This window comes from Diceros bicornis, chromosome 41 (assembly GCF_020826845.1).
Source record: "Diceros bicornis minor isolate mBicDic1 chromosome 41, mDicBic1.mat.cur, whole genome shotgun sequence".
NCBI classification, from domain to species: Eukaryota; Metazoa; Chordata; class Mammalia; order Perissodactyla; family Rhinocerotidae; genus Diceros; species Diceros bicornis.
Genome location: NC_080780.1, coordinates 3915585 through 3939819, shown reverse-complemented (window position 1 = coordinate 3939819; position 24235 = coordinate 3915585). Strand labels below are relative to the sequence as shown.

Below are 24235 nucleotides of genomic sequence, written 5' to 3'. Positions count from 1 at the left end.
AGGGAGGGAAGAGGAAAAAAGGGAAAATAAATGAAAAGGAAGCAAAGCGCGCAGCGGAGCGAGGCGGGGCCACCGCCGTCTGGAGGCACTGACCGGGCAGCCCGCCCGCCACAGCCCGCGGCCGCCAGCAGGCTGGATTCTTTCCTCGGACGAGCTCTCCCGCCGCCCTCTGAATGGGCCTCCTCGGAGGTGGCCGCCCCGCGTCCCGCCCCGACTCCCCCGGGACGCCGGAACCCAGAGGCGCCCTGCGCGGGTGGGAGGGGGCCGCCGCTCGCCACAGGCCGGCTGGCACGGCCCGCGGAGCGCCTTCTGCCCGGCCCAGGACTTTCCAGGCCCTTCCAGGGACTGACCGGCGCCCCATGGGGCCCAGGTAAGCCGCCACTCGTAGTCCCTGGCGGGGGCCGCCGGGCTGCCCACGCTGAAACCTGATCTCTGGGCGGTGGGGGAGGGGTCGGAGGGCAGGGGTCGAGGTGGGATGGGGAGTCCCAGCCCGGAAGCCGGGAAGAGGGACTTGGGAGGAGCATGACTCTTCCCAGAGCCTCCTGTCCCTTGGTGACAGCCCTTAGGTGCTAAGGCTCTGGAACAGGACGCCCCAGCCCTGGAGCCTGGAGGGCTGGCTTCTCCTTTCAGAAGAAAGCCATGCTTTGTCTTGGGAGCCTCACTCGGGTGGACGAAAGCCTGGTTTACAGATGTGTGGCTTTCCGGAGCAGGGGCTGCTCCTAGCACAGCACATTCCTTTGCTAAAACTGAGGCAGCGTGCCTGCCCTGTTCCAGGGCTGTCCCCGTCCACCTCCAGGACCGGTGAGGGGTCTGCGGGCGCCCCAGTGAGGCTGCACCCAGGTGCTCCTGCACAGCTGCATAGGACAAGCAGTGTTTTTACTGAATGCTAAAAGCAAGTGTGAGGAGCAAAGTTAGGGGTTCAAAAGGAGATTAACTGTTGTCCAGTCCACTGTTGGAGCAATCAAAGGGCTGGTTTCTAAACAAGTCCATTACTTTCAAACAAGACACAGTCACTGAGGGAAGCTGCTCACGTTATGATGTTACCAGAGCTTCTGGAGGGAAGAATCTGGGTCCTTCCCCGCATCTTAGATGTGAAATCTTTGAGGTGGGTGGGGTGGGAGCCTGGGCCCAGGCTCTGAGGGTAGGTTGGGCAGGGCTGGTGCTTGGGGCAGAGTGGCCATGCTGGAACATCTGTGCCCCAGGGTTCTGCTGGTGTTCCACTTTCTGCGGAGCCCTGGCTGACACAGGGCTGAGTGTGTGTTTTAGCTGGAAGGATGGGGACTATTAACAGGGAGAGAGAAAGGTCAACTCAAAACACTTCATTGTGAAAAAAGCTATGCAGTGGCTGGAAGACAAGCCCGAGCTGGTCGGTGGTCCGCCTTCTCATTCTTTCCAGCCTGAAAGTCTGTGTTCTCCTTTCCAGGATCCTCCCCAGTTGAGTGGCAGATAATGCCTGTTCAAATGTTTCCTGTCGTTTCAATGCAGTTTATACGCAATAGTAATTTCCCGTGCATTCCATTTGTATATCAATATATTAGAGATGGTCTGGTTAGGATGAAATAGTTTTCTAACTCCAAAGGTGAGATTAAGAGAGTTTTGGGCCGTTTATATCAGGAGAGAGAGGTAATTCTCTCCCACGTTGGCGATGGTGGCTGGGTGGGATCCTGGGAGCCAGCTTCTTGTGGGGCTTCCTGAGGGTCTGGTGGGAGCTGCGGTCCCAGGGCTGTAGACTACTCACCCGGGCCTTCTCAGCCGGTGGGGAGCTCTCACCGCAGGCCCTCGTCCTCTCTGAGACATTATGTTGTATTTGGGGGGAAGAGGCAGCTACCTTAGGGCAGGGTTATTTTATTAGATTAAGGCTGCTGAGTTGGAGATCTCCCTGATGGGAGGCAAGGATGTCCCATGGAAAGAACAAAGCTTTCCAAGTCACAGAGATGAGTTAGCCTCCTTTGAACAAGTTTCTTGACCTCACCTTTCAGAATCGCTGTTTGCTCGTCCATAAGACGAGGTCATAATTTGCACATGGAAACCTTGTTTGAGGAGTGAATCAGATGACGTCTGATTGTGCCTCAGCATCGTGCCTGGCATGCAGTAGGCACTCAGCCGAAAGCAGCTATGATTCTGATTTCCATTATCATTCTCTTTATAAAGTTGATAAGTGTGTTGTAACCAGGATTTTAAAACATTTTAGAGAAATCTACAAGAAAGCTGGGGATGGTCAGCATTGCTCTGAGAGCCTGATGAAAGTTAGACTGGGGTGGAGTTTGGTTTGATGGTCAGGATGAGTTCACAGACTGCACTCTTTCAGTCCTACTGACCTCTGCCATTTTTCCAGGATATGAGTTTAAGAACACTGGACTAAGAAATCAGGGAACCAGTTCAACTTCCAGTTTTGCCACTAAATAACAAGGCGACATTTGGCCCGGAGCAGTGCTCTCTGTCTGATATTTGAAATGTGATTAACCTCAGGGAGAGCAGGTGGGCGTCTCAATGGCAAAGGTGGGTGGGTACCAGATAGACCAGGTAAATAAATGTGACGTAGGATTTTACTAACCCAGAGTGGGAGAGAGTGGAGTGAGTTGGAAGCACTGGGGTTAGAATATGATTAGGACTGAGCTGGGTGGAGGACTGGGGAATCCGTGGGACAGCCAGCTTTCCTGGTGACTGAGTGCAGATAGAGAAGCTTCTAGAATGCTGTGGAGTTCCTTGACAGCTCTGGGAAGGTAAGAAAGAGGAGGGTCCCCCGAAGACAAGATTTGGTTCTGGAAGATGTGGGTCTTCTTGTGTATCTGTCAGTAGGAACAGATCAGACGTCACGCCCCCTGCCGTCCCTTTTACTTCCAAGCAGACTCCTGGAGGAGGATGCACAGTGTTCCCAGTTGTCCAGCAGTCCTGCTGCCTGTCAGTTTTCTGTCATTAGCAAGGTCTTGGTCGCCTTTGTAGCTTGTGCTACACTTTGGCTGGTGACAGTCAAGTCGGGAATATCATGGGAACAGTTAAAGGAAATCTGGAGTAATAAGGTTACTTGCAGACTGTTTAAGATGACACTGTTTTGTTAACGTGGAAACTTTTAACGTTTTATTAAGAGACATTTAAAAAGAAATAAATAAATGGAGAGAAAGGCCATGTTCCTGGATAGGAAGATAATGTCAGAAAGATGTCGAATGTTCCCAACTTCATCTATGTATTTAATACAATTCTAATCAAAATACCGACACATTTTTTTCATGGAACTTGATAAATTGATTAAAAAATGTGTGTAATAAAGGGTCTTGAACAGCAAGGATACCATTACCAGATATGAGGACTTACCATGAAGCCAGAGAATTAAGCGAGCATGGGCTGGTACAAGAATGTATAGATTGATCAATAAAGAGATGCAGGTGCAGAACAGACCTGCACACGATTGGAATTTTGGTGCAAAAGGAGATGTGGTCTGCGGGGGAATGGGAGACTGCTCTATAGACAGAGCTGGAACAGTCTCCACATGGAAAAAGGTAAAATGGGTCACTCTCTAACACATGCAGACATCAGGTCTGGTTGGATCAAGGACTAAACATCAATCACAATTTTAGGAGAAAACATGAATGCAGTGGTTTTTGTTTGTTTCCCTGGTTCTCATCCCTCTGTCTCTCTTTTCTTACCTTATACTTGGGTTGCTTAAACGTTTTGAGGAGATTCCATCTTGATTTATTTATAGCTTTTTGAGTGCATCACTTTGTGTAGTTTTCTTAGTGGTAGCTCTGGGTAACACAACATGCATGCGTAGCTCACCATAGTCCACTGGTATTCAGTTTACCACTTTGCATGAACTGCAGTTTTCCTACTTCAGTTCAGATCCCTTTACCCTCCTCACTTCTAAACTATAGTTGTCTTGAGTATTTCGTCTCTATGCATCAAGCACCACGCCTGACGGTGTTCTAATTTTTGCTTCCACCATCAAATATGACTTCAGAGGTTTATAAGAAGGATAGACTATTATATTTATCCTCACTTTTACCCTTTCTGACATTCTTCTTAAGTTTGGAAGTTCCAAGCCTTATGATTTTTGTTTCTTTTTGGAAAATTGACTCTTGCCATTCTTTAAGGGTGGGTTTGCAAGCGACAGATTCTCTTTCATCTGTAAGTGTCTTTATTTTCCCTTTATTCCTGAAGGATATTTTTGCCACATATAGAATTCACAGTTGGCAGTCTTTTTCTTTCAGTAATCAGGAAATGTGATGCCAATGCTTGTTGCCCTCCTTGGTTTCTGATGAGAAATCTGTCATTCAAATTGGTGTCCCCTGATTTAATCTGTTATTTCTCTCCGGCTGCTTTTAAGAATCGTTCCTTGTTTCTAGCTTTCAGAAGCTTAAATCACGCTGTGTGGATTTTTCTTGTTGTTGTTTATCCTGTTTGGGGTTCATTCGTCTTCTTAAATCCAAAGGTTGTGTTCTTTTCCAAATTTGGGGAGTTTTCAGGCGTTATTTCTTTGAATTCTTTTTCAGCTCCAGTCTCCTCCTCCTCTCCATCTGGGTCTCCAATGGTGCAAAGTTGGAGCTTTGTTGCTGTCCCACAGGTCCCTGAGCTTCTGCTTATCTTACTTTCAGTCTGTTTTGCCTCTGCTCTTCAGATTGGGTAAATTCTGTTGCTCTGTCCTCAAGTTCACTGATTCTCTCCTCTGTCTTCTCCACTCTACTACTGCTCCCATCCAGTGAGTTTTTTATTTCTGTTATGGTATTTTTCAGTTCTCTAATTCCCACTTTTTTTTTTGTAATTTCTGTTTCCTTGTTGAGAGTTCCTGTTTTTTTAATTTGTTTCAAGAGAATTCATAATTGTTTGTGAAAGCATTATTATGATGGGTGCTTTAAAAAAAGCACTTGCCAGATAATTCCAACATCTGATTCATATTAGTGTTGTCATCAATTAATTGCCTTTTCTCATTCAAGTGATTTTCCTGGTTCTTGGTATCATGAGTGGGGGGTTTTAAATTTTATCCTGGACTTTTGGGATATTATGTTTTGAGGCTATGGATTCTTTTTAATCTGGTCTTCCTTTTTTTTAGTAGGCAGTCCTCATGCTGAGGTGTAGTTCCAGGGTATGTGGACATTTATGTTCACCTTCCTGATGGGCCATGCTAACACCAGGGGGGAGGAGAAAGTGTGGTGCCGGCTTGTCCTGACTTGCCCACTGCATTCAGTCTTGGTGCTGGGTCGGGGTGGAGGCCAGCTCACCCCTGGACCCCACTGACACTATGCTGGTAGGAAAACCCAAGTGGCCACCTCCTTCCATGGGATGGGGGAGGTATGAAAGATTGACTTTTTTGCTTCTCTTCTCTAAACTCACAGTGGGGTAAGGGTGGAGGTGGGGTGCCTTTTCCCACTGGCATTTGGTTGGAATAGGGCAAGTATTGCCAAAAAGATTTTCTGTTGTTAGGCCACTCTTTTTTTGTTTGTTTGTTTGATCCTTTGGCTAGGTGAGCAGGCTTTTCCTGGAGCTGTTTTTGTCTGTGCTTATTGATGCTTCCAGGAGCTATGGGAGACATAAGGAAACCAGGGGACTCACCACAGTATCCTCCTCACATCCCGAGGTCCTCAGGCAGCTACCTTCTTTCCATCTGTCAGAGTCTCCTGTGCTGTGGTTACATTATGTCCAGGGTTTTCATTGTAAGAGGGAGGGCCTGGGAGGAATGTGGCTGCTCCATCATGGCCGGAACCACAGGTTCCCCACCTTATTATTTTCAGCATTGCTGATTTGGTAAACATTTAGTGTACAGATGCCTACTCTATACTGGGAAACTATGGAAACCAAGATGAAGCAAGTATGAGTCCCCACTGCAGGGACTTTGCCAGCTGGTTGGAGAGGTCACCCACGGACACCTGAGACATCCAATAAAAATATAACAGATAATTAACAAAGTTTGTGAGAAGGAGGTATTTAGTAGAAGGGCTTCCATAGTCAAATCCTCTGTAGAACGTGGAGCCTTTAGCTTGGGATGGTGTCCTGTTTCTGGAGCAGGTAGTGTTGAGGTCAAACATGGGTACACTTTTATAACAAAAAGGATAAAAATGAAAGAGTATCTGTTGCCACCTTACTGCTGAGGGATTTGCTGAGTGGGAAGAAGGGAGGCACATTCCTAAGGCCATAGCCCTAGAAGGAAAGCAGAAGGTTCTAGAAGACACAGAGACTTATCTTTCGTCGCCAGGGCAGGGAGGAGGAGTGGCACCCAATGGTCATCTCATGCGTGGCCACGTGGTGGAGACCCCTGGATGAAAAGCTCTCCAGAGCGTGCTCCTCCAGCTGGCTTACATGGAAAAGGACTGCGTTGGCTCACATAGCTGCAGGCTCAGGGGCAGGACCATGCCACGGAGACCCACTTCCTTTGTACCCATCTCAGCTCTGCCTCCTCTTGGAGGGCTTCTGGCTCAGGAGAGACTTCTGTCCTCTCGGGGAGATGTCCTGCTGGCTTAGGCTCACCCTAGGAATTAGAGGGGCTCTCTGGCATTCACTCTAAGGCACTGTGACAAACCGGTGTTGTACGTAGCACTGAGAATGAGGAACAGTGCCAAGTGAACCATGATGCACTGTGCATTAAAAGATACACATGGGTTTCAGAAATGTGGCTCTGTGAGAACAGGCAAACTCGAGATTGGGGAAGGGAGGCCACGTGAGCCTCCAGAACTGTGAGAAATAAATTTTTGTTGTTTAAGCTGCCATCTGTGGTGTTTTATTATGGCAGCCTGAGCAAACTAGTACAGCTAGTATGTGGGAACACAGGATTCTAACCCAGGGAGGCTGGGTACGGAGTGAAAGGGAACAAGGTTTTGCTAAAGAGCCAAGGTTGGGAACCTAAGATGGCGTTGGGATCCCGCTCCAGTGGGCGAGGCGTATAAGCTTCCTTCCTGGGGCGAGTGAGGGCAGCCCGAGCCTTAGCTTCCTGGTGCGGGTAGGCCGGTGACAGCATGCTCCCTGATGAGCTGTTTCGAGGGCCAAGTAAGCCCGTTAGGTACCATACAGATAGTAATTATTAGTAATATATTGATAATTTATGAGGAAAACTTGCTTTTTCTGAAAAAAAAAAAAGTATATTCTGAGTCTGTAGGCTCAAATTGTGAAAATCCAGCTTAAAATACTCAGCAATGGCAGGTCCCGCAGTGAGCCGTCTTGTGTTAACTAAGAGGTTTAACCCATGCTGAGATTTCGAATAGTGACCCAACAAGGGATTCATGATATTGTGTGCCTTCTGTTCTCAGGGTGATTTAGAAGTACTGGGTCACGACACCACCACTTGGTTAGAGCCCTGGTTTTAGAGTCTGAGCAGTGATAATCTCTTGAAAACAGCAGACTTTCGCATTCTGAAATTAGAGGAGAAACCTCCTATTAGCCACCTAGTGTCCCCGTTACCACCTGAGCTGGGGGCGTAATGGATGCAGGTCCCTAAGTGCTCCAAGGGTTCTGAGAGTTGAGGGTCTGGTAAGGATGTCTTGGATTTCTGTCCATTAATGGGAAAATAGGGTTTTCCAGTAACAGTAAGACTTTCTGCGATTATAGGAGTGATTTTTACCCTGGGCCCTCTGTTTGAATGTGATTGTAAATCTTCGAAGTGCAATCACTATATGAGGAGCTCTCATCCTGGATAAAGACTCCTCAGGCTGAAGTGGTCTTTCCTTAGAACGTCATGACAAAGTTGAGCATGAATCCCATGTCCTGTTTCCAAAGGAAAGCCAGATTCGCTGGGAATTCTGCCCGAAGGAAGAAAGCATCCAGACTTCTGGTCCTGTGACTGGCCCACTAAAAGAACTAAAGTTATTCTGGGAACCTAAGACTTTTAACCAAACAGGTGGTCATGGGTACAGCATCTTTGCCGACATATCTTGGGCATCATCTTGCGTGTTCCGTGCCTTCTGCTGACAACTTATCCATTCCTATGTAAATCGCATGTACTTATCTCGGTAACTCCACTCACCATCATCTTCATCAGCCCATACTCTCCAGACGAATTACACAGGCTTTCCCTCTGCTTGGCAAACACTTTCTCTGGGTTTTTTGACTCAGCACAAGGAAGGCTTCCCTGGGGGGAGTTCCAGTGCCTCTTTTCTTCTCTCTGGTGCCATCTCTTGTCCATGGCCTGTTACCACCATCTGCTGTCAGCATTTTTATCTACCTTGATTCCCACTGGATCGGAAGCAGCTTTGAGGCAAGGTTGTCATATCACTGAGGCTACTTTCTGTTGCAAGTAACCAGTCCCAACTCAGACTGGCTAAAGGAATATGAAAGGAGGACGTGTAACTATTCACAGTAGTCAAATGTGGAAGCACCCCTAGTGTCCATCCGTGGAAGGGATGAACAAAACATGGTCCATCCATTCAACAGAATATTACTCAGCCTTAAGAAGGAAGGAAATTCTGACACACGCTCCAAAATGGATGAACCTTGAAGACGTAAGCCAGACATGAAAGCACAAATACTGTCTGATTCCACTTGTGAGTTATCTAGAGGAGCCAAGTTCATAGAGACAGAAAGTGCCGGGGGCCAGGGGAGGGGAATGGGGAGTAAGTGTGTAATGGGGACAGAGTTTCAGTTTTGCAAGATGAAGAGAGTTCTGGGGATGGATAATGGTGATGGCTGTACAACATATGAATGTACCTAATGCCACTGAACTGTACACTGAAAAATGGTTAAGATGGTAAAGTTTGTTATGTATATTTTACTGCAATTTGTAAAAAAAGGAAATGTAAGTGAGCTGTAGAAGGTGTTTCTGGCCTCACGTTGGTGTCATGAGACCTCACCCCAACCTGCAGTTTCTCAGCCATGTGTGTGGCTTCCTCGTGCTCGGGCTCTAGGTGGTCTCAGGTACCCTCAGGAGCTCCCGCCCCACTGTCGTTCTTCCTTAAAGTCTAGAAGGAAAGAAGGAGTGTGTTTTCCTGAGAGCTCGCACCAGAGCTCATTCGTGGAAGATGCTCATTCTTTTTACAGGTTGCTAAGGGGCTTGTTAGTTACTTAGAGAAACTGGCCTTGCTTAGTGCATCTTAAGTGTAGAAACTGCTTTGGAAACACTCATTGTGAAGGAAAAAACAGTTTTTACTGTTTCCACATTAAAATTCTCTACACAGCATCAACTAAATGGGGGTAAATGAGTTTTCTTTCTAGCATGTTTGAATCAAAACCTCTGAATAGAAATGGGACATCTTCAGAGAATAAGAGAAAACAGAGTCCTGAGTGTAATGAACTATTTTATCTGCACTTTCTAGTTCTTTTGCTTTATTGGGTAAAAGAAAAATGGTGGCATAATTGTTTTTGAAGGAAATAGCTCCAGTTTGGATGAGAACTTCACAGGAGGGTCACCCATCTGTTAGCAGACAAAAACCCTGACTCCAGCGCTGGCTGGGGCCCTTCTAGCCCCATCGGAGGAATGAGAATGTTGGATGCTTCTAGAAGAGAAAGCCAATTCATCCTTTGAAAGCATTCCTGGCACTTACTGAAAATGGTGACCTTAAGCCGTAGAACACATTCATATTATGTGATTTTGACATGAGGATTTACAGAAGAAAAAAAACTCAAGACCAAGAAAGTACGTGTTTATCCGTTTAGGGGTCATTCATCATTTCCTTCTGTGTTTGTAGAGTATCTGTGGGGCTGGAGAAGCGGGACTTTGATTTTCATAAAAAAAAATGTGCAATGGCATTGCTTTCTCAGCCTTTCAGGATTTTGCACTAATTAATTCTCATTTTATCTGGCTGCCTGCCCATCTTTCCTTTGCTTTCAAGAAGGTTGGTTAAATGACCTGTTGTTCCTAGGCAAACAACAGAAGAATTATGAGAGAACAACACCCTTTCAAAAATCACTATCAAACTTTCCAGGCACTGTTTTGCTTCTTTAAAATTATACTTTAAATTTAGAGCCAAGAGACCCTAGAACTCATCTAGTCTGATCCTAATTGATGGGCTTCTGTAGCTGAAGAACCTGGACATCCCAGAGTTGAGAATGTGCTCAGTGTTCCCTGTCTTGTGGCAGAGAACCCAGACTGCAGCTTAGACATCTGTGCTCTCCCTGCCAGCAGCCCCGAACTTCACACCAGAAATACCATGAAAGCAAGAGAGAGAAGATGTGGTAATGTTCCGTTTTGCAGAACTCTCTCAAATGGTGGAGAAGGGAACTTCCTAGTTAACTACATAGTCCCAGGGTATGACCAGGAGTGAGGGATGGAGGGACGGAGGTAGATGACAGATAGATTGATAGATAGACTGACAGACAGATATAGATATTCTTTTTCATTTCTAAAAGTTTATTGTGAATTTCCCTGTTTATTATGGGCCAAATGTCAACACTGACTTTTTAGGTAGTTAAATAACAAAACTCAAGTTTCTTCGCCTGGATAGGAGAGTATAATCTTAACCTCAGTTAAATTTGTTTTATTTTTCATTAAAGGTCAATAAAAAAGTTTAAAGGCAATTTATAATTATTAACAGTAACTGAGGCATGAGTGAATAATTTTTATACCTTTGTAAGATTTTTTGTTTGACTGGGAAGCCAGGGAAATGTTGATTTTTTTTCCTTTTCTTTTTTTTCATGTCACCTGCCCTGGTTTGTGTTTAGTGAGCTGTGGCTCCTGCATCTCAGATAAGAGTCTGGGAGGAACCTGGATGTTTGGGCCCCTCCTTCATTTTCACTCTGTCCAGCAGCTCCCTCCACGTGCGGGTCTTAGGCCTCGGCCCGGGCACCAGGCTGTGGAGGACAGGGAGCTGGTGGCCCAGCCTGCGAGCAGCGTAGTTCTCTTTCTTCCTGTTAACTTATATATGATGTAAATAGTGGACAGCTTCCCACAGAACCTCCTGCAGCAGCTCCAACGAGAGCATAAAAATAGACCTTCTGGAAAGAGCCTGTGACCCCCTCACCCTGTACTGGGTGCAGGGAGCACAGGAAGCGGAAGCAGAGGGGAGCCTGGGACCTGGCCATCCTAGAACCCCGAGGGAGAGGGCACGCTCCCTCCTTCCGCCCTCAGTCGCCGAAGGCGCTGGACTCCAGCTGGCCAGGGAAAGCCAGGAAATGAGAGGGGTGGGATTTCCAGACACGGAGGGTGGTGCGTGTCCTCCTCGGGAGTCAGCAGGAGAGGGGAGATGGGGGAATGTGGTGAGGAAGAACTGAGGTGGGACTGCCGGGAGGACCCCAGGGACATAAAAGAGGCAGCTGTTTGGAGCCCAGATCAGGTGGGGCTGCAGGGCTCTCATGTGCACAGGGTCTGAGGCAGTGTCCTTGCGTAGGTTGTGCCCCCCACAGTGTGGACACCCATCCTAATGGAGGCCGTGCCCCAGGAAGAAATCTGACGACCCGGAGCCCCTCATGCACTTGGTTTAATGACCGGAGTGCTCACTGTGGCATCAGGAGCCGAGACAGGGGCGAGCCTGCCAGGCACACGCTTACGTGGAAGGCAGCTGACAGCCAATGCCTCCGTGGATGTCACCTGCAGGACCTCCCTGGCCTAGTGGAAATCTCTGCTCCCGATCGCTGTCACCGCACCCTGGGCCTCCTTCTAGGCCCAGAGCAGAGGAGGTGGAGGCCTGACTCCTCAGAATAGGTAGCCCACGGATGGTGGTCCTTTCAGACTTTCCTATAGTTTGTGAACAGCAGGTGTGCAAGTTGAACAGTAAACAGCGACGACACATTCTGCCTGCTCCTATAGTGAGCACGTTTCTAGAAATGAGGTGAATCCACCCAGAAGGGCTTGCAGTCGATGGGTCTGACTCACGTAACTGGTGCATTTGTCTGTTCTTGGACTCAGATTTCAGTATCCTTCTCTGGACGGGTGGGGTTCCTGCGCTTATGCTCCCAACTCTCCAGGGACAGTGGCCAGCACCCACTTCTCCAAGAATGAAGGCCGTGCCCTCATGTCCCCTGAGGCCCCGCTCCTAGTGGGTGGATTGCGGGGCCTCCAGTGGAGTGGCCACATTTAGCTGCTGCGTCTCTGAGCACACGCGGGGCCCGGGCTCTGAGGGAGAGGTGGCCAGGAAGCCCTGTCTCTGTGCTGAGGTCCTGGTTGCCCCCTTCTCTGGATACAGGGTTAAGTCTTGTCACCAGGGGCAGGGACTGAACTGACCAGAAAGAACAAAACCCAGCCACATGTTTCAGAGTTGGCGCTGAGTTATGAACACAGCCACTTTTTGTGGGAAGCACTGCACTTGCTGCTTTCTAGAACAGGCGATGTGGTAACAGGAACAGAGCGGGATCTTGCTCTCCTCCTTGGGTGGAAATCTCAGGCACATGTGAGTGTGCTGTGGGATTCCCAAGATGGTTGTGGCACTGGAACTCCACACACAGGATGTGCTGCCCCCTTGCTGCATGGGGACCACCTCTGAGCCTTTGGTAACTCATTCATTAATTCATAGTATGAGTGACCTGGGGCTCCCACCAGCTGCCAGCTCAGTGGTGGGTCCCAGCAATGAACAGTGGGGGCGGCTCCTGCCCTGTGAGCACAGTCCGCGGATGGTGCCCCGCACTCCCATTGCACCCATTTAGTCTATCAGAATACCACACATCCTTCCAGGCTTCTGTCAAATGCCACTTCCTCCAGGAAGTCTTCCAGCTCTCCCCAGACAGAAACGATTCCCCCTGCAATTCTCTCTGAAGCTCACAGGCTGCGCCTCATGTGCTCCTCAGCGTGAAGCTAATTTGCATCTCATCATTCTGACAAAATGCTCACCTCCTAGAGGGCAGGACCACAAAACACATGCTCTCCTGCAGCATCCAGTACTGCGCTAACAGATAGTTGGTGCTTCAAATACACCTTAAGTAGAAAATAAATACAGGCAAACATAAATGAAGATGTTATTTTATTACCAAGAAGAGAAGTGAGGGTGCAGAGGGATAGTCTGAGCCGCCATGCGTCTTCATTTCTCTATCCCAGCTTCAATTGAAAGGATTGAGGGATGGGCTTTGAAGACCCTCCAGTTGGTTAATTAACTCAACAAACATTTATTTTATTTTAGAGCTTTTATTTTATTTTAGAGTGGAATGTGATGCTAGAGTGAGGGGCAGTCACACAATTGTGAGTCACGTGACTGCCTCTGCTCTAGGAATTTCTAGGCGAGTCACAGCAGGGACACGCACTGCATTTGTTAGGTGGCCGATGTTCTCCGAGCCAGTGCTGTCTGGTCATGGAGTGCTTCCGGTTGGATGGACGTGTGCTGCCAGTCCCCAGGGGCTTACCGTGTGGTCTGTACAAATAGAACATTAGCACTGGGCTTGTCTATAATGGAAAGTTTACTAAATGTTTGAAAAAATTAACACTAAAATTGGCTCCCACCCTCCCCCTAGATTGGACGGGTGCTGTGTTTAAAAGTTTGTCTTTGATTTTCATAAGTTTTACTGTTAAGTGAGTATGTGTAGTTTTCTTTTTATGTACTTATCTTACTTAAGTTTCCTGGATTTTTTTTTTTTTTTTTTTAAACTTGTGGCTTGGTTTCTTTAGTCTGTTTTGGGAAATTCTCAGTAAATATCTTTCTAGTATTGCTTCTGCCTCATCAATTTCTCCACCCCTTCTTGGACTCCAGTTATAGGTATGTTAGGATTTTTCATCATGTCCGTATGTCTTTATTCTCTTTTCTGTATTTCCATTCTTTTTCCTCTCAGTGCTTCAGGCTGGATATTTTCCTCTGAGTTGTCCCCCAGACCACTCGTCCTTTCTTCTGCTGTGTCTAATCTGCTGATAAAATCATTGACTGAATGCTTAACTTAATTTTGTTTTAAGTTCTGCATTTTCCATTTGATTATTATTAATGGACTCCAGTTCTCTGGTGAAATTCTCTTTTATCATGTTTTCTGAAACATTTTCAGTTTAGTTTTTTTAAAGCCTGAGTCTTTTAATTCCAATTTTTGTATCAGATGTTGGTGTTTTTGCTGTCTTTTTTTTGGTCTTAGTTTTCATTTCTTTGTGCTATTACCTGGCATGGCTAATCAGTTGTTTTTATTAAATATTTGGTATTGTGTCCAAAAATGATAGAGAGTTGGATAGATAGATATAAATGATGGATGGGTGGATGGATAGATATATGATAGATGATTGATGGATGGGCGGATATATGGATAGATAGGCAGATGATAAATAGATAGAGGGATGGATAGATAGGTAAATGATAGATGGATGGAGAGGTGGTTGGATGGATGGATGGATGGATAGATGGATGAGTAGATGGATGAATGTATGGAAGGATGGACAGATGGATTGATGTATGGATGGATGGATAGATGGATGGATAGATAATGGGTGGGTGGATGGACAGATAGAGGCAGGCTCTAGAGGGTGGTATAATCCCCAGAGAGGATATGATTTTCTCTCAGGCAGACTATTTAGATCCAGACAGGGCTGATCCAGGAGGGTGCTTGTACTCCCAGGCTGTAGCTCGTACTCCCAGACTCACCTTGAATCCTTGCAGTGTTTGCAAGGGCTCCTCTTACTAGGTAAGTGCCTTGAGCTTCTGAGTGTTGTTTTTCAGCCCCCACCATGAGACCGCCCAAATCCCTGCTCATCTTTTGGTTTCTCAGCAGCGCTTCTGTCTTGGTTACCAGGGGTTTGGCCCTCTGCCTCTGAGCTCCGGAGTCAGAAATGCCTGGAGGGGAAATCGTGCTCTGAATGTTTCACTCACTCCTCTGCAGACCCCTTTTCTCTGAGCTCTTGGCCCATCAAGTCCCAGCTGCCTCGGTAACTCTGAACCCCAGGTTTTATCTCCCCAGAACTGTGGTATTTCCACAGCCTTGACCACAGCCCTGTTTGGCCTCTTATTCCACATGCTCCCAAATGGGTCTGTGGTGGTGGAGAAACAGCTGTGGCTGTCCAACTTGCCTCAATGCCATCCCTTTCCTGGAACTGAGTAATATGAGTGATCTGGAATTTTTTTAACTTTATTATTCTCTTCCTAATCCTCTCTTAAAGCGGAAAGCAAAATAACCTCTATTTCTCACAATATTATTTTATTTACCAGGGTAGGTTTGTTCAGTTCTTGAAGTTTGGTTTTAAAAAAAAAGACGAGGTTTCAGAAATACCCAGAAATAATGGAGGTGCTTGGCCGTCAGCAGAACAGACATTTTGTCAGTGGGATGTATGAATTCTGTGGACTGTGTGGGCTTGGTGTCAGACAGGCAGATTTTCATGGCTCTTGGCTTCTCACCCACCACGTGATGGGGACCAGGCCAGGTTGGGCTCTGCACCTGGAGGGGCGAGGACACCAGAGGGCAGGGACGTGCTGGAGGTGGGAAGTGTCAGGGAAAACGGTGTGAGCTGAGCTACCAACTTGGGACAAGTGGAGGTTAAGTGCCCACGCAGCCCCCAGCCACGGGACTGTGCTTCGTGGAAAGTGAGTCTTTTGTGTGGACTCCCCTGCTGGTTTGCAGAGAGAAGGCCTCACCCTTTCTGAAATGAGAAACGGCCTGGATCATCAGGGCCATGAGTAAATCAGGGGAACTGGTCTTCCGGTGGTGATATTGTGCTCACCTCCCTCGCTGCAGCCACCTGATGGGCCTGCGCAGTGACGACGCAGCTCACGGTACCACGCTGAAAGCCAAGAGTGGGGACTGAAGTTAGATATCTTGCATTTCGGAAACATGCCGGCCAAGAGGAACCCACACTTGGTGGAATCAGGCCGTCTCCTTCGGCAGCAGAAAGCTTCCGCAGTCCACACTGTCCTTACAGAAAAGAAAAAGGGCTGCGACTGTGACTCCCTGAGTCCTATAACAGGTCTCTGCTCTTGTTTCCTTGCTCCAGAACCGCGAGGCTGCCCTGAGGTCCTCAGTCACCCCGTGGGGATGTCAGAGAGCCCCGGCGGACCCAAACCCGCGGTGCTCCGGGCCGACGTGCCGCCAGCGCCCTCCTTTCCGCGGGTATTCACGTCCTGCACTGTGGCCAGCAGCAGCCCCGGCCAGCCGAGGGAGAGGTAGGGGGCCTTTGACTTGACACAGGCTGCTCTTACAGACCCCGAATGCTGGCATGACGGGGAAGGCTGAGTGCTGGGTCTCCGTATGACACCGGGCTGCTTTGTGGATTGACAGTGATCACCCCTTCACAAGTACAACCATAAATACAAACTCCTGAGAGTGTCCCCTCGCTGTCAACAGGCAGAGTGCTCAAGGAACACACCTGCACTCAGAGTCCGCGAGCAGTGGGCAGTTAAGGACTGGCGTCCGTGAAACCGTTGTCTGAGCTGAGGCTGGAGGGCCGGTGCTGGAGAGCCAGCAGGGCTCTGTCTCCCGCCGGGTGGCGGCCAGGCCAGCAGGGGCCAGCCCACGGCTGTAGGCTGGGGTGGGTGGGGCGGGCGGGCAGGACAGGGCTGCTCTTGGGGACCTGGTGTTTGTGCTGGTGTTCGGGAAAGCATAGGCAGTAGGAAGTGCAGGAACACCCCCTCGGAGGGATGGAAAGAACAGAAAGGAGGGGCCCCTGACGGAGGGAGATGTCCTGTCTCTGCTTCCCAAAGTACTGCCGTCAAGAAATCCATATTCCCAGAGTAGGAATAATTTCTTAGTGTTTTGCTTGTGTATGGGCACGTCGCTCTCCAATTAACTCCCTTAATTCTACCTGCTTTATCTTCAAAAAAAGGAGGAGGGGAGCTCTCATCTAAGGGCTTGGCATCACACACAGAGTAAGTGTTTGTGAGTGAAATACATGTGTGAGATTTGGTGGTTGGTTAGTCTCTCCGTATTCCTAGATGTAGGGTAGTTTCCAATATTCTTAATGGTGGAATCTCCAATCTCCAGTATAGTCATTTCCGATATTCTCACTGGTATCCCTTAATCAGCTGGCCCGTCAGTGAGCACTTAATGAAAACTGACTGAGTCAGGCACCAGATTAGACGTCAGGGGAGGAAGAAGAGAATGAGACGACAGGGTTTCTGCCCAGGGCTTCGAGGAGAAGCAGACAATTAATGGCACTTGATGATGCCTGGTTGACACATGTGCCCTGTGTGGTGGACCAGAGGGGGGACCCCCCCGATCCCTGTGCGCACACCAACAAGGGCTAGGGGCTGGGCACAGGGCTGGGAGGGCTTCATAGTTGGGGACACAGTTGAGCTTCGTATTGAAGAAAGGAAGGGCTTTACCAGGTGACAGCGAGGAAGGAAGAGGCATGGCAGTCTGAGGAGGCAGGGTTGGGACTTGTCAGCACGAGGGGCCCTGCAGGAGGGTCTGCGCTTGGTCCTGGGGCTGTGTGCTCCCATGCTGCGGGGCGAGCATTGACTGTGCTGGGGAGCCATGGCTAATATTGAGGTGTCTCCTTGGACTTGGCCTTCTCTTTGATTGGTTTGTCTTTTGAACAGCCCTTCCTCTGCCGAGCACCAGTGGGTGGAGAGCAGCCCCAAATCCACGCTGACCCTGCTGGGGAGCAGCCGGCCCACAGGAAGCCTCCTCAGCGCCAGCGAGTTCCCCGGCCCCGGCAAGGACGGTCCTGGGCGGCCCCACTTCCCGCCTGCGGAGCTCCAGGCCTCTTTCCACAGCCATGAGCTGTCCTTGGCAGAGCTGCCAGAAGCTCTGGGTCCCCCGAGCGGCCAGGCCTTCCTGAGCTTCGGCACTGCCCCCGTGGGAAGTTGCCTTCCCCCCGGGGAGGACCCGGGGTCCTTGCTGGCCAATTCCCATGGAGCATCCCCGGCCCCCGGCACCCCGCGGACAGCAGCAGCGGCTGCCGACAATGGCTTCCTGTCCCACAACTTTCTCACGGTGGCGCCTGGACACAGCGGCCACCACAGTCCGGTCCTGCAGGGCCAGGGGCTGACCCTGCCTGGACAGCCGCCCCTTCCCGAGAAGAAGCGGGCCTCGGAGGGAGACCGCTCTTTCGGCTCCGTGTCTCCCTCCTCGAGTGGCTTCTCCAGCCCCCACAGCGGGAGCACCATGAGCATCCCTTTCCCAAATGTCCTTCCGGATTTTTCTAAGCCTTCAGAAGCAGCAGCACCTTCTCCAGGTAGGTGTGTCTCCACTGGGTAGCAGGACCACCTCTGTGTTCACTCAGGAAAGGAAGGGCCCCTGGGATTTTCCTGTGGGCCTGGAGAGTGAGCACAGTCTCTAGCCCTGGGCTGAGCCCCTTGAAGGAAAAATCCAGAGCCATCGAAGAGTCTTTTCTGTTCTGCTAGCCCAAAGCAAAACGCCAATCCAGAGCTTCTTAATTCTCCTCGGCTCCTGCCTTTATCCACATTAGAGTCATTCCAATAGCAGAAAATGCAGACCTCTGCGGTGATTCCAGTTTTCCTTTCACTCGGAATCATTATTCTTCAAAAATAACTTTCTTTTTTGAATTAGATGAATTCATTCAAAGTTTAATTACTAAATATTTCAGATGTATAAGAATAAAATTCTGACACCGACTAAGCGACACCTGCCTCGCTCCCTCTAGTTCTGTCTTTCTAACTACGTTGTTAGTTATTGAAGTGTATTGCCGAGTCCCCATCACAGTGTCCTGCTGTCTCTGTGTTTTGCCCCCTGCTCCACATCAGTCATCTCCCTGGAGTTGAATACTGTGCTCTTTCCCCAGAATGCGCCATCCTCGCCCAGAGGCTGGACTTTGAACTTCTAGTTCCCTGGGAGGTGAGAGGTTGCGATAAAACCTCGACGGTTACTGTTTTTAAATTCTGTTTTGCAGATAATCCAGGTGATAAGCACGTGTCTGTGAACTTTGTCCAAGACACGTCCAAGTTCTGGTACAAGGCGGATATCTCCAGAGAGCAAGGTGCGTGGGCAGGACAAGGGCCTGGCGTCCCTGTGGGAGGCGGGCTGGGGTGGGAAGGTCAGGGAGCCGCGGCCCTGGGCAGCAAGTTAGGGCAAGGCTGAGCTTCATCACCCACCTAATGAGGGAGCTGGGAGGAATGGGCACCAGCCATGCACATTCCAGTGTGTGGGGTGTAATTTCCGGCAGCTTCCGCCAGCCTTGGCCTGGCCGGTGTTGCCAGCAACGACTGCAGATTGTGACGAGGAGACCCTCCTCAGTGTCCCCGTCCAGGGGCTAGGGGTCAGGAGGAGGGAGAGGCGGCTCCCTAATGCCATTGCATCTGCACAGCTGTGTTTGTTCACATCGGAAAGAGAAGCACTTAATAGTAGGACCTGCTGGTGGACTTAACAGACAGCCGCACAGCACGCCACCCAGCTTCTGGGTGCGTGGTTCAGCCTCAAGGCAGCTGGTAAAAATTTGAAGTCATTAATATTTTTGAGCAGCTAAGTCAGATGTCACCCCTTACCAGAACAGAAATAGGAGAGGTGTCTGAGAGGGAGGCTGGCAAGCTGTGCGAGCAGTGGTCCCTCTGGGGCAGCCCCTCGGGCAAACAGCACTCGATCCTTCAGCAGAATTCAGGGGGTGTCTGTGACGTGCTGGTCTCCGCTCGCCGGGAGCTGCCGTCCTCCTTGGAGGCTATGACACGGCCCGTCTGGGGCTCATCACCCCTGGGGCTTCCCTCAGAGAGGATGCATGTAACTGGCCCGGGAGGCTGGCAGACGCCGGCCAAGATACCCAGAAATGAAACACCCCCAGGGGTTAGTTGGTGGGTGCTGGGCTGAGAAAGGGTTGGCCTGGCTTCCAGCTGTGAGGAAGGGTAAAGGGCTGTAGGCAGCAAGCGGCCCACTTGGCTATGTGTCCCGTTATCTCAACTTCGGGAAGAAAATCATGGAGCCTTCTCCTGAGGATTATTTCTCAAAAATGCCTGGAGATGAACAGTTGAGTGGCTGAAGAACAGACTGTCCAACTTTCTCATTGAGATTCTTCTATTCAATTAAGTAGATAATAAAAATGATAGGAATGTGCCTTTCTTCCCATGAGCTCAATGAACCTATTGTCGTTTTATTTGGGGGGAGAAACCCACAGCCTGGAGAGACTTCCATTCCCTGAATTGGCTTTTGTGGCCGGGCACTCCCCATGTTTCAGGGCTCTGGTACAGCTGGATACTCTGTTCGCACCCCCTCCCTGCTCGTGTTGAAAGAATCCCTATGACTATGGCCATTAGCTCCAGCACCACAAGGCCTAGTCCACCCCGACAGACTCTGAGATGTGCTTGTCGAGCACCGTGTTCTAGAAGATTCTGTGCAGATCCTCCTACTTCCTTAGTGCAGCTTTCTAAAACAGGATGATGGGTGGGGCCGGGCTGCCCACGTCTCTGAGCAGCCAAGGCTCCTGTGTCAGAAGCAGGCAGGCCTGGTTGGAGTGCACCAGGTGACTCCTGCAGGGCAGAGGGGACAAAGCCTGCCTTGCAGGGTTGTTGGGCGAGGTTCTGTGTGGGAGGTACCCAGTGCTGGCACCTGGTAGGCACACAATAGGCGGCAGGAGTTATCATTGTCATTTGCCTAATCTTAGCCACGCGTTTGAAAGGTTTCTTTGGGTGGGCCCCATCTGAGAATAGCTCATATGTGCACTGGGCGTCATTTGTCCAGTTGAACTCTGAAAGTGTAACTTCCTGGGTTTTCTAGATATTTTATATAGAAGACACCTACATGGACTCGTGTTCTGTTGGATGTGGCAACTTCTCCAAATGGCAGAAAGCCGCCTGTGGGTTTTGTTTTAACTGTCAGGATATGCCCTTTTCTGGAAAATCTATGGTGAAATTTCAGGGAGATACGGGAGGAGAAAAAGACCCAGAGAGCCTCTTTTGGAGCATAATTGGTCACATATTCCTATGGCAAGATTAATTCCTTGGGATTCTTCTAAGGTGGACACAAAAATACATCAGGAGGAAGAGGGGGCCACACAGTAAAACAGAAACAAAGTATAACTGTTCCAGCTGCCCTCTCTCGGCCTCTGCTTCTCCTGCTGTCTTTGAAGGCACGAGGTGCAGGGGGAGAAGGGGGAGAGGAGGGTGAGAGGTGGCACTGCCCTCCGAAACCAGCCCTGCGGCAGAGCTGGCATGGCCTGCGGCATGTGTGCCAGCTCGTCCTTGCAACCTCAGCACGTGGGGCTCCAGCTCATTTCTGTTTTAAAAAACAACCAGCCTGACGTTGTCCTCCAGCTGCCCTCTGCTGGCGCAGGAGTGCCGCTCCTTCCCTTGGGTGGTCCCGGCTTCTGGGCATGGGACCTCGGAGGGGCGGGTGGGCCGGAGCAGACCCGGCCTTCCCTGCAGCCACCAGGCTGGGTGCTTCTGTCCCCCACAGTGAACTAAAATCAGGACTTAATGAAAAGCTCTCGTGAAGTACATCACGACTGAAAAGGGGCAATTTCTGTAAATGATGTTTTCCGCTACTTTAAAAGAATAATACACGTTCAGCCCCCAAAGTTGGAAAACACAACATAAGAGAAAAACCAGCTGATGTCCTCGGTGCAGGCCTTGGGTCCCTGGTGTGCCCTGGCCTTCCCCGCCCCCCCCAATTTTACCTTGGTGGGAGCTGCAGCAGGGTGAGGCTGGCTCTCACTCCACAGTGTCAGGGCTGCACCCTCCCGGGTCACACCAAACCCGTTCCCCTTCGAGAGAACCTGTTTTCCTCTCCCCGTCTCCCTCCCTGAGTGTGTTTATGAGCTCCTGCCTCATGGCCTCGTCTTGTACATGGAGTGGGGGGCACAGCTGAGAACAGATGCCGTCCCAGAGGTTGGGGCTGGAGTAGGGCTTGGAAGGAGCCCGGGACGGGCCTCCCCGATGTCATTTACTGAAGCCTGATGGGCTCCCTTGCTGGTTTATGTTTTAATCTACTCCAGATAGAGCCTTGGCTCTACAGAAAGACTGTGTTCCATGGCTATAATTTCGTATTACTTTTTACTTGAAATCCCTAGTCTTCTCTTTTTTTATAAAGGGTAAAATTCGATAAAAGAAATTCCGAGATGCAGTCCAGTTACTACAGAAAATTCTGGTGAGTGTCTGGGCAGCATTAAGCTTGAGGTTACTGTCACCCTAACCCAACACTCTTTTTTCCTGTATCTTGAGCCTGGGACCTGTGGGTGCCAGATTATGAGCAGGAAGGGGAAGGATTTTTTTTAAAGTAACAATTATTAGCTAAATGCCCCCAAGCCTCACCTAGGGAAGATGGAGAGAGGCCGGCCTCAGGCTCAGCTGGACCCTGAGTGGTTGATGACGGCCATGTCGAGGAGGAGTTCACAGCCCCGTCCAGGCTGGACACAATCAGCCATGTCGGCCGTGGAGCCACGGGACAGAGGGTCGCCTACCGCCACATTTTTGCCATCCCTGGGGCACATATTGGAATTTTTATTAAATATTCAGTAACTTTTTTGGGTTCATCCTTTCTGTCTTCAAAAGTGTGACTGGAAACTTCTTTCCTTCTAATGAAAGTTGAAAGTGTACTCTCTCTAAAATCCCTAAGAAAAATGCCACATGGGGAGACGGCACCAAATGAGGCCACGGCAGGGATGGCGTGGCAGCCTTCGCCTCAGTTCCTGCTCCGTCATTCTGTGTGTATTGGGACCTGGGCCTCAGTTTCCTGGGCTGTCAGGTGGGGATCCTCATTTGGGCTTCACGGGTGCTGTGGGGTCTCTGGGAGTCATATGTGCAGTGCAGCCCCTGGAGGGTGCCTGACACCTTTGTGATGTAAAGAGGAGGCCTTCCTGTACCCTCTGCGTCCTTTACAGTCAGGCCCCCACTTAAAACTACTCATCATCACAGAGACCTCCCGGAGGGCCTGCCAACTGCACGCACAGAAGGACATTCACTTCATTCCCTCTTGTTCCTCTAGCCGAGCGGGGACCCTGGCCCAGTTTGCAAAAAGAGTGAGAAGAAACCCTTCTCTCAGACTGCCTTCTGTCCTGGCAGCTGCTCATGTGTCTCTGCTCCCTTCCTCTAGCCATCGCCATGCTGAAGGACAAGGAGCCTGGGTCATTCATCGTCAGGGACAGCCACTCCTTCCGAGGCGCCTACGGCCTGGCCATGAAGGTGGCCACTCCCCCGCCTTCTGTCTTGCAGCTGAACAAGAAAGGTAGGGTTCCTGGACTGATACGTTAACTAGTCTGTGAAGAGTGTCAGTTTATGTTTATGCTAATGAGATAGCAGATGACTCATAGTAGTACTCCTGGGTTTTCTTCTCAGTATCAACTTTTCAGGTGTGTTTTACTAAGCACTGTCCTTGCCCAAGACAGAACGTTAATTATTTATAAATTTCTTTTTTTTAAACTGCTTTGAATAGGTGATCCATTCCATTGTTCGGGTGTCAGAACAATATTACAAGGTCTCCCTAAGGCATCTTGCTCCCACTCTCAGCTCAGTCTGCCTCAGTCCCCCTCACTTCCCGTGGGTCACTATCTGCATAACTTCTTGTGTGTCTTCTCACTGACCATCTATCCAATGCACACACACATGTGTTTTTCCTTTTTTCTTACATAAAAGGTGGCATATTATACACACAATCCTTGTTCCTATACCCAGCAGAGTGTTTTGATGGATTAAAAGTGAGGCTCGTGTAAGCCTGGGGCCATTAGGTTAGCCGTTCTCAAGGTAAAGGACCATGTCTTTCTCCTCTGTTCCAGCACACTCTGCACCCGTGACAATTAGCTGATATTACTTTATCATGTATAGATATACTCAAATCTTCTGGTTACTCTTTTTAATGATTTTTGTCATGAAACAGAACCATGTATAGAAAAGTTTGCGATGCCTACATGCACAGGTAAACCTTATTAGGAAGCACATATGCATGTCCCCACATCCCAGGAGACAGCCCTGGGGGAAGCCCCTTGCATGCCCCACCCACTGTGTCAGAATGCATCACCACCATTATTTTCAATATTTCAGCTATCCCAGGTTTGGCTACCTGAGGCCCCTCCAGCTGGCCCATGTCCCTTTGACGTTCCCCTGTCAGTCCACGAGCACTCCAGCTTTCTGAACAGCACACGTGCTTTAGGTTCACTTTGCCCTTTCCCTGTCCCAGCCATTTCTCCAAAAATCTCTGATTCTGTTTACTGGGGAATGGGGTCTGGAAACCAAGGTGTGGTCACTGGGTGTGCTCTTTGCTATGGGAGTGTCACTGCTTCTCCCTGAGACCAGAGCTAGGGAGTGTGTTGGCTTGAAAATTTCATGAGCTCATGCTGTTACCGCCAGTTCAAATCTGGTATCACGAGGTCCTTTCTCGCCTTCTCCTGCGGTGACAAGCTTGGTTCCCAACGACGTCAACAGACTAACTCCCTTCTCCATCCCCTAATAGACGAAAGACAGTTCGAATTACCATATCGATGCCATTGCGGACAAGAAACCTACCAAGTAAAATGTAAAGTTTTTTTATTGACCACCAAAATAGGAATCCCTAAACCTTACAGTTTTGCCTATTTTCAACATTATATAAGAAAACTAATACATACTACTACTAATACATA

At 49.3% G+C, this 24235-nt stretch overlaps 1 protein-coding gene across 6 annotated transcripts in view; it reads left to right on the top strand.

Moving 5' to 3' along the window:
* The window catches only part of TNS3 (tensin 3), a 252434-nt gene that overhangs the window by 210211 nt on the left and 17988 nt on the right, over nucleotides 1–24235 (top strand). For all 6 annotated transcript variants that reach the window (XM_058534774.1, XM_058534773.1, XM_058534772.1 and 3 more), the window contains 4 exons: nucleotides 15734–15902; nucleotides 17277–17914; nucleotides 18590–18676; nucleotides 22714–22845. In XM_058534774.1, coding sequence (XP_058390757.1) covers nucleotides 15734–15902; nucleotides 17277–17914; nucleotides 18590–18676; nucleotides 22714–22845 — 1026 coding nt within the window. The remainder of the gene's footprint in view (nucleotides 1–15733; nucleotides 15903–17276; nucleotides 17915–18589; nucleotides 18677–22713; nucleotides 22846–24235) is intronic.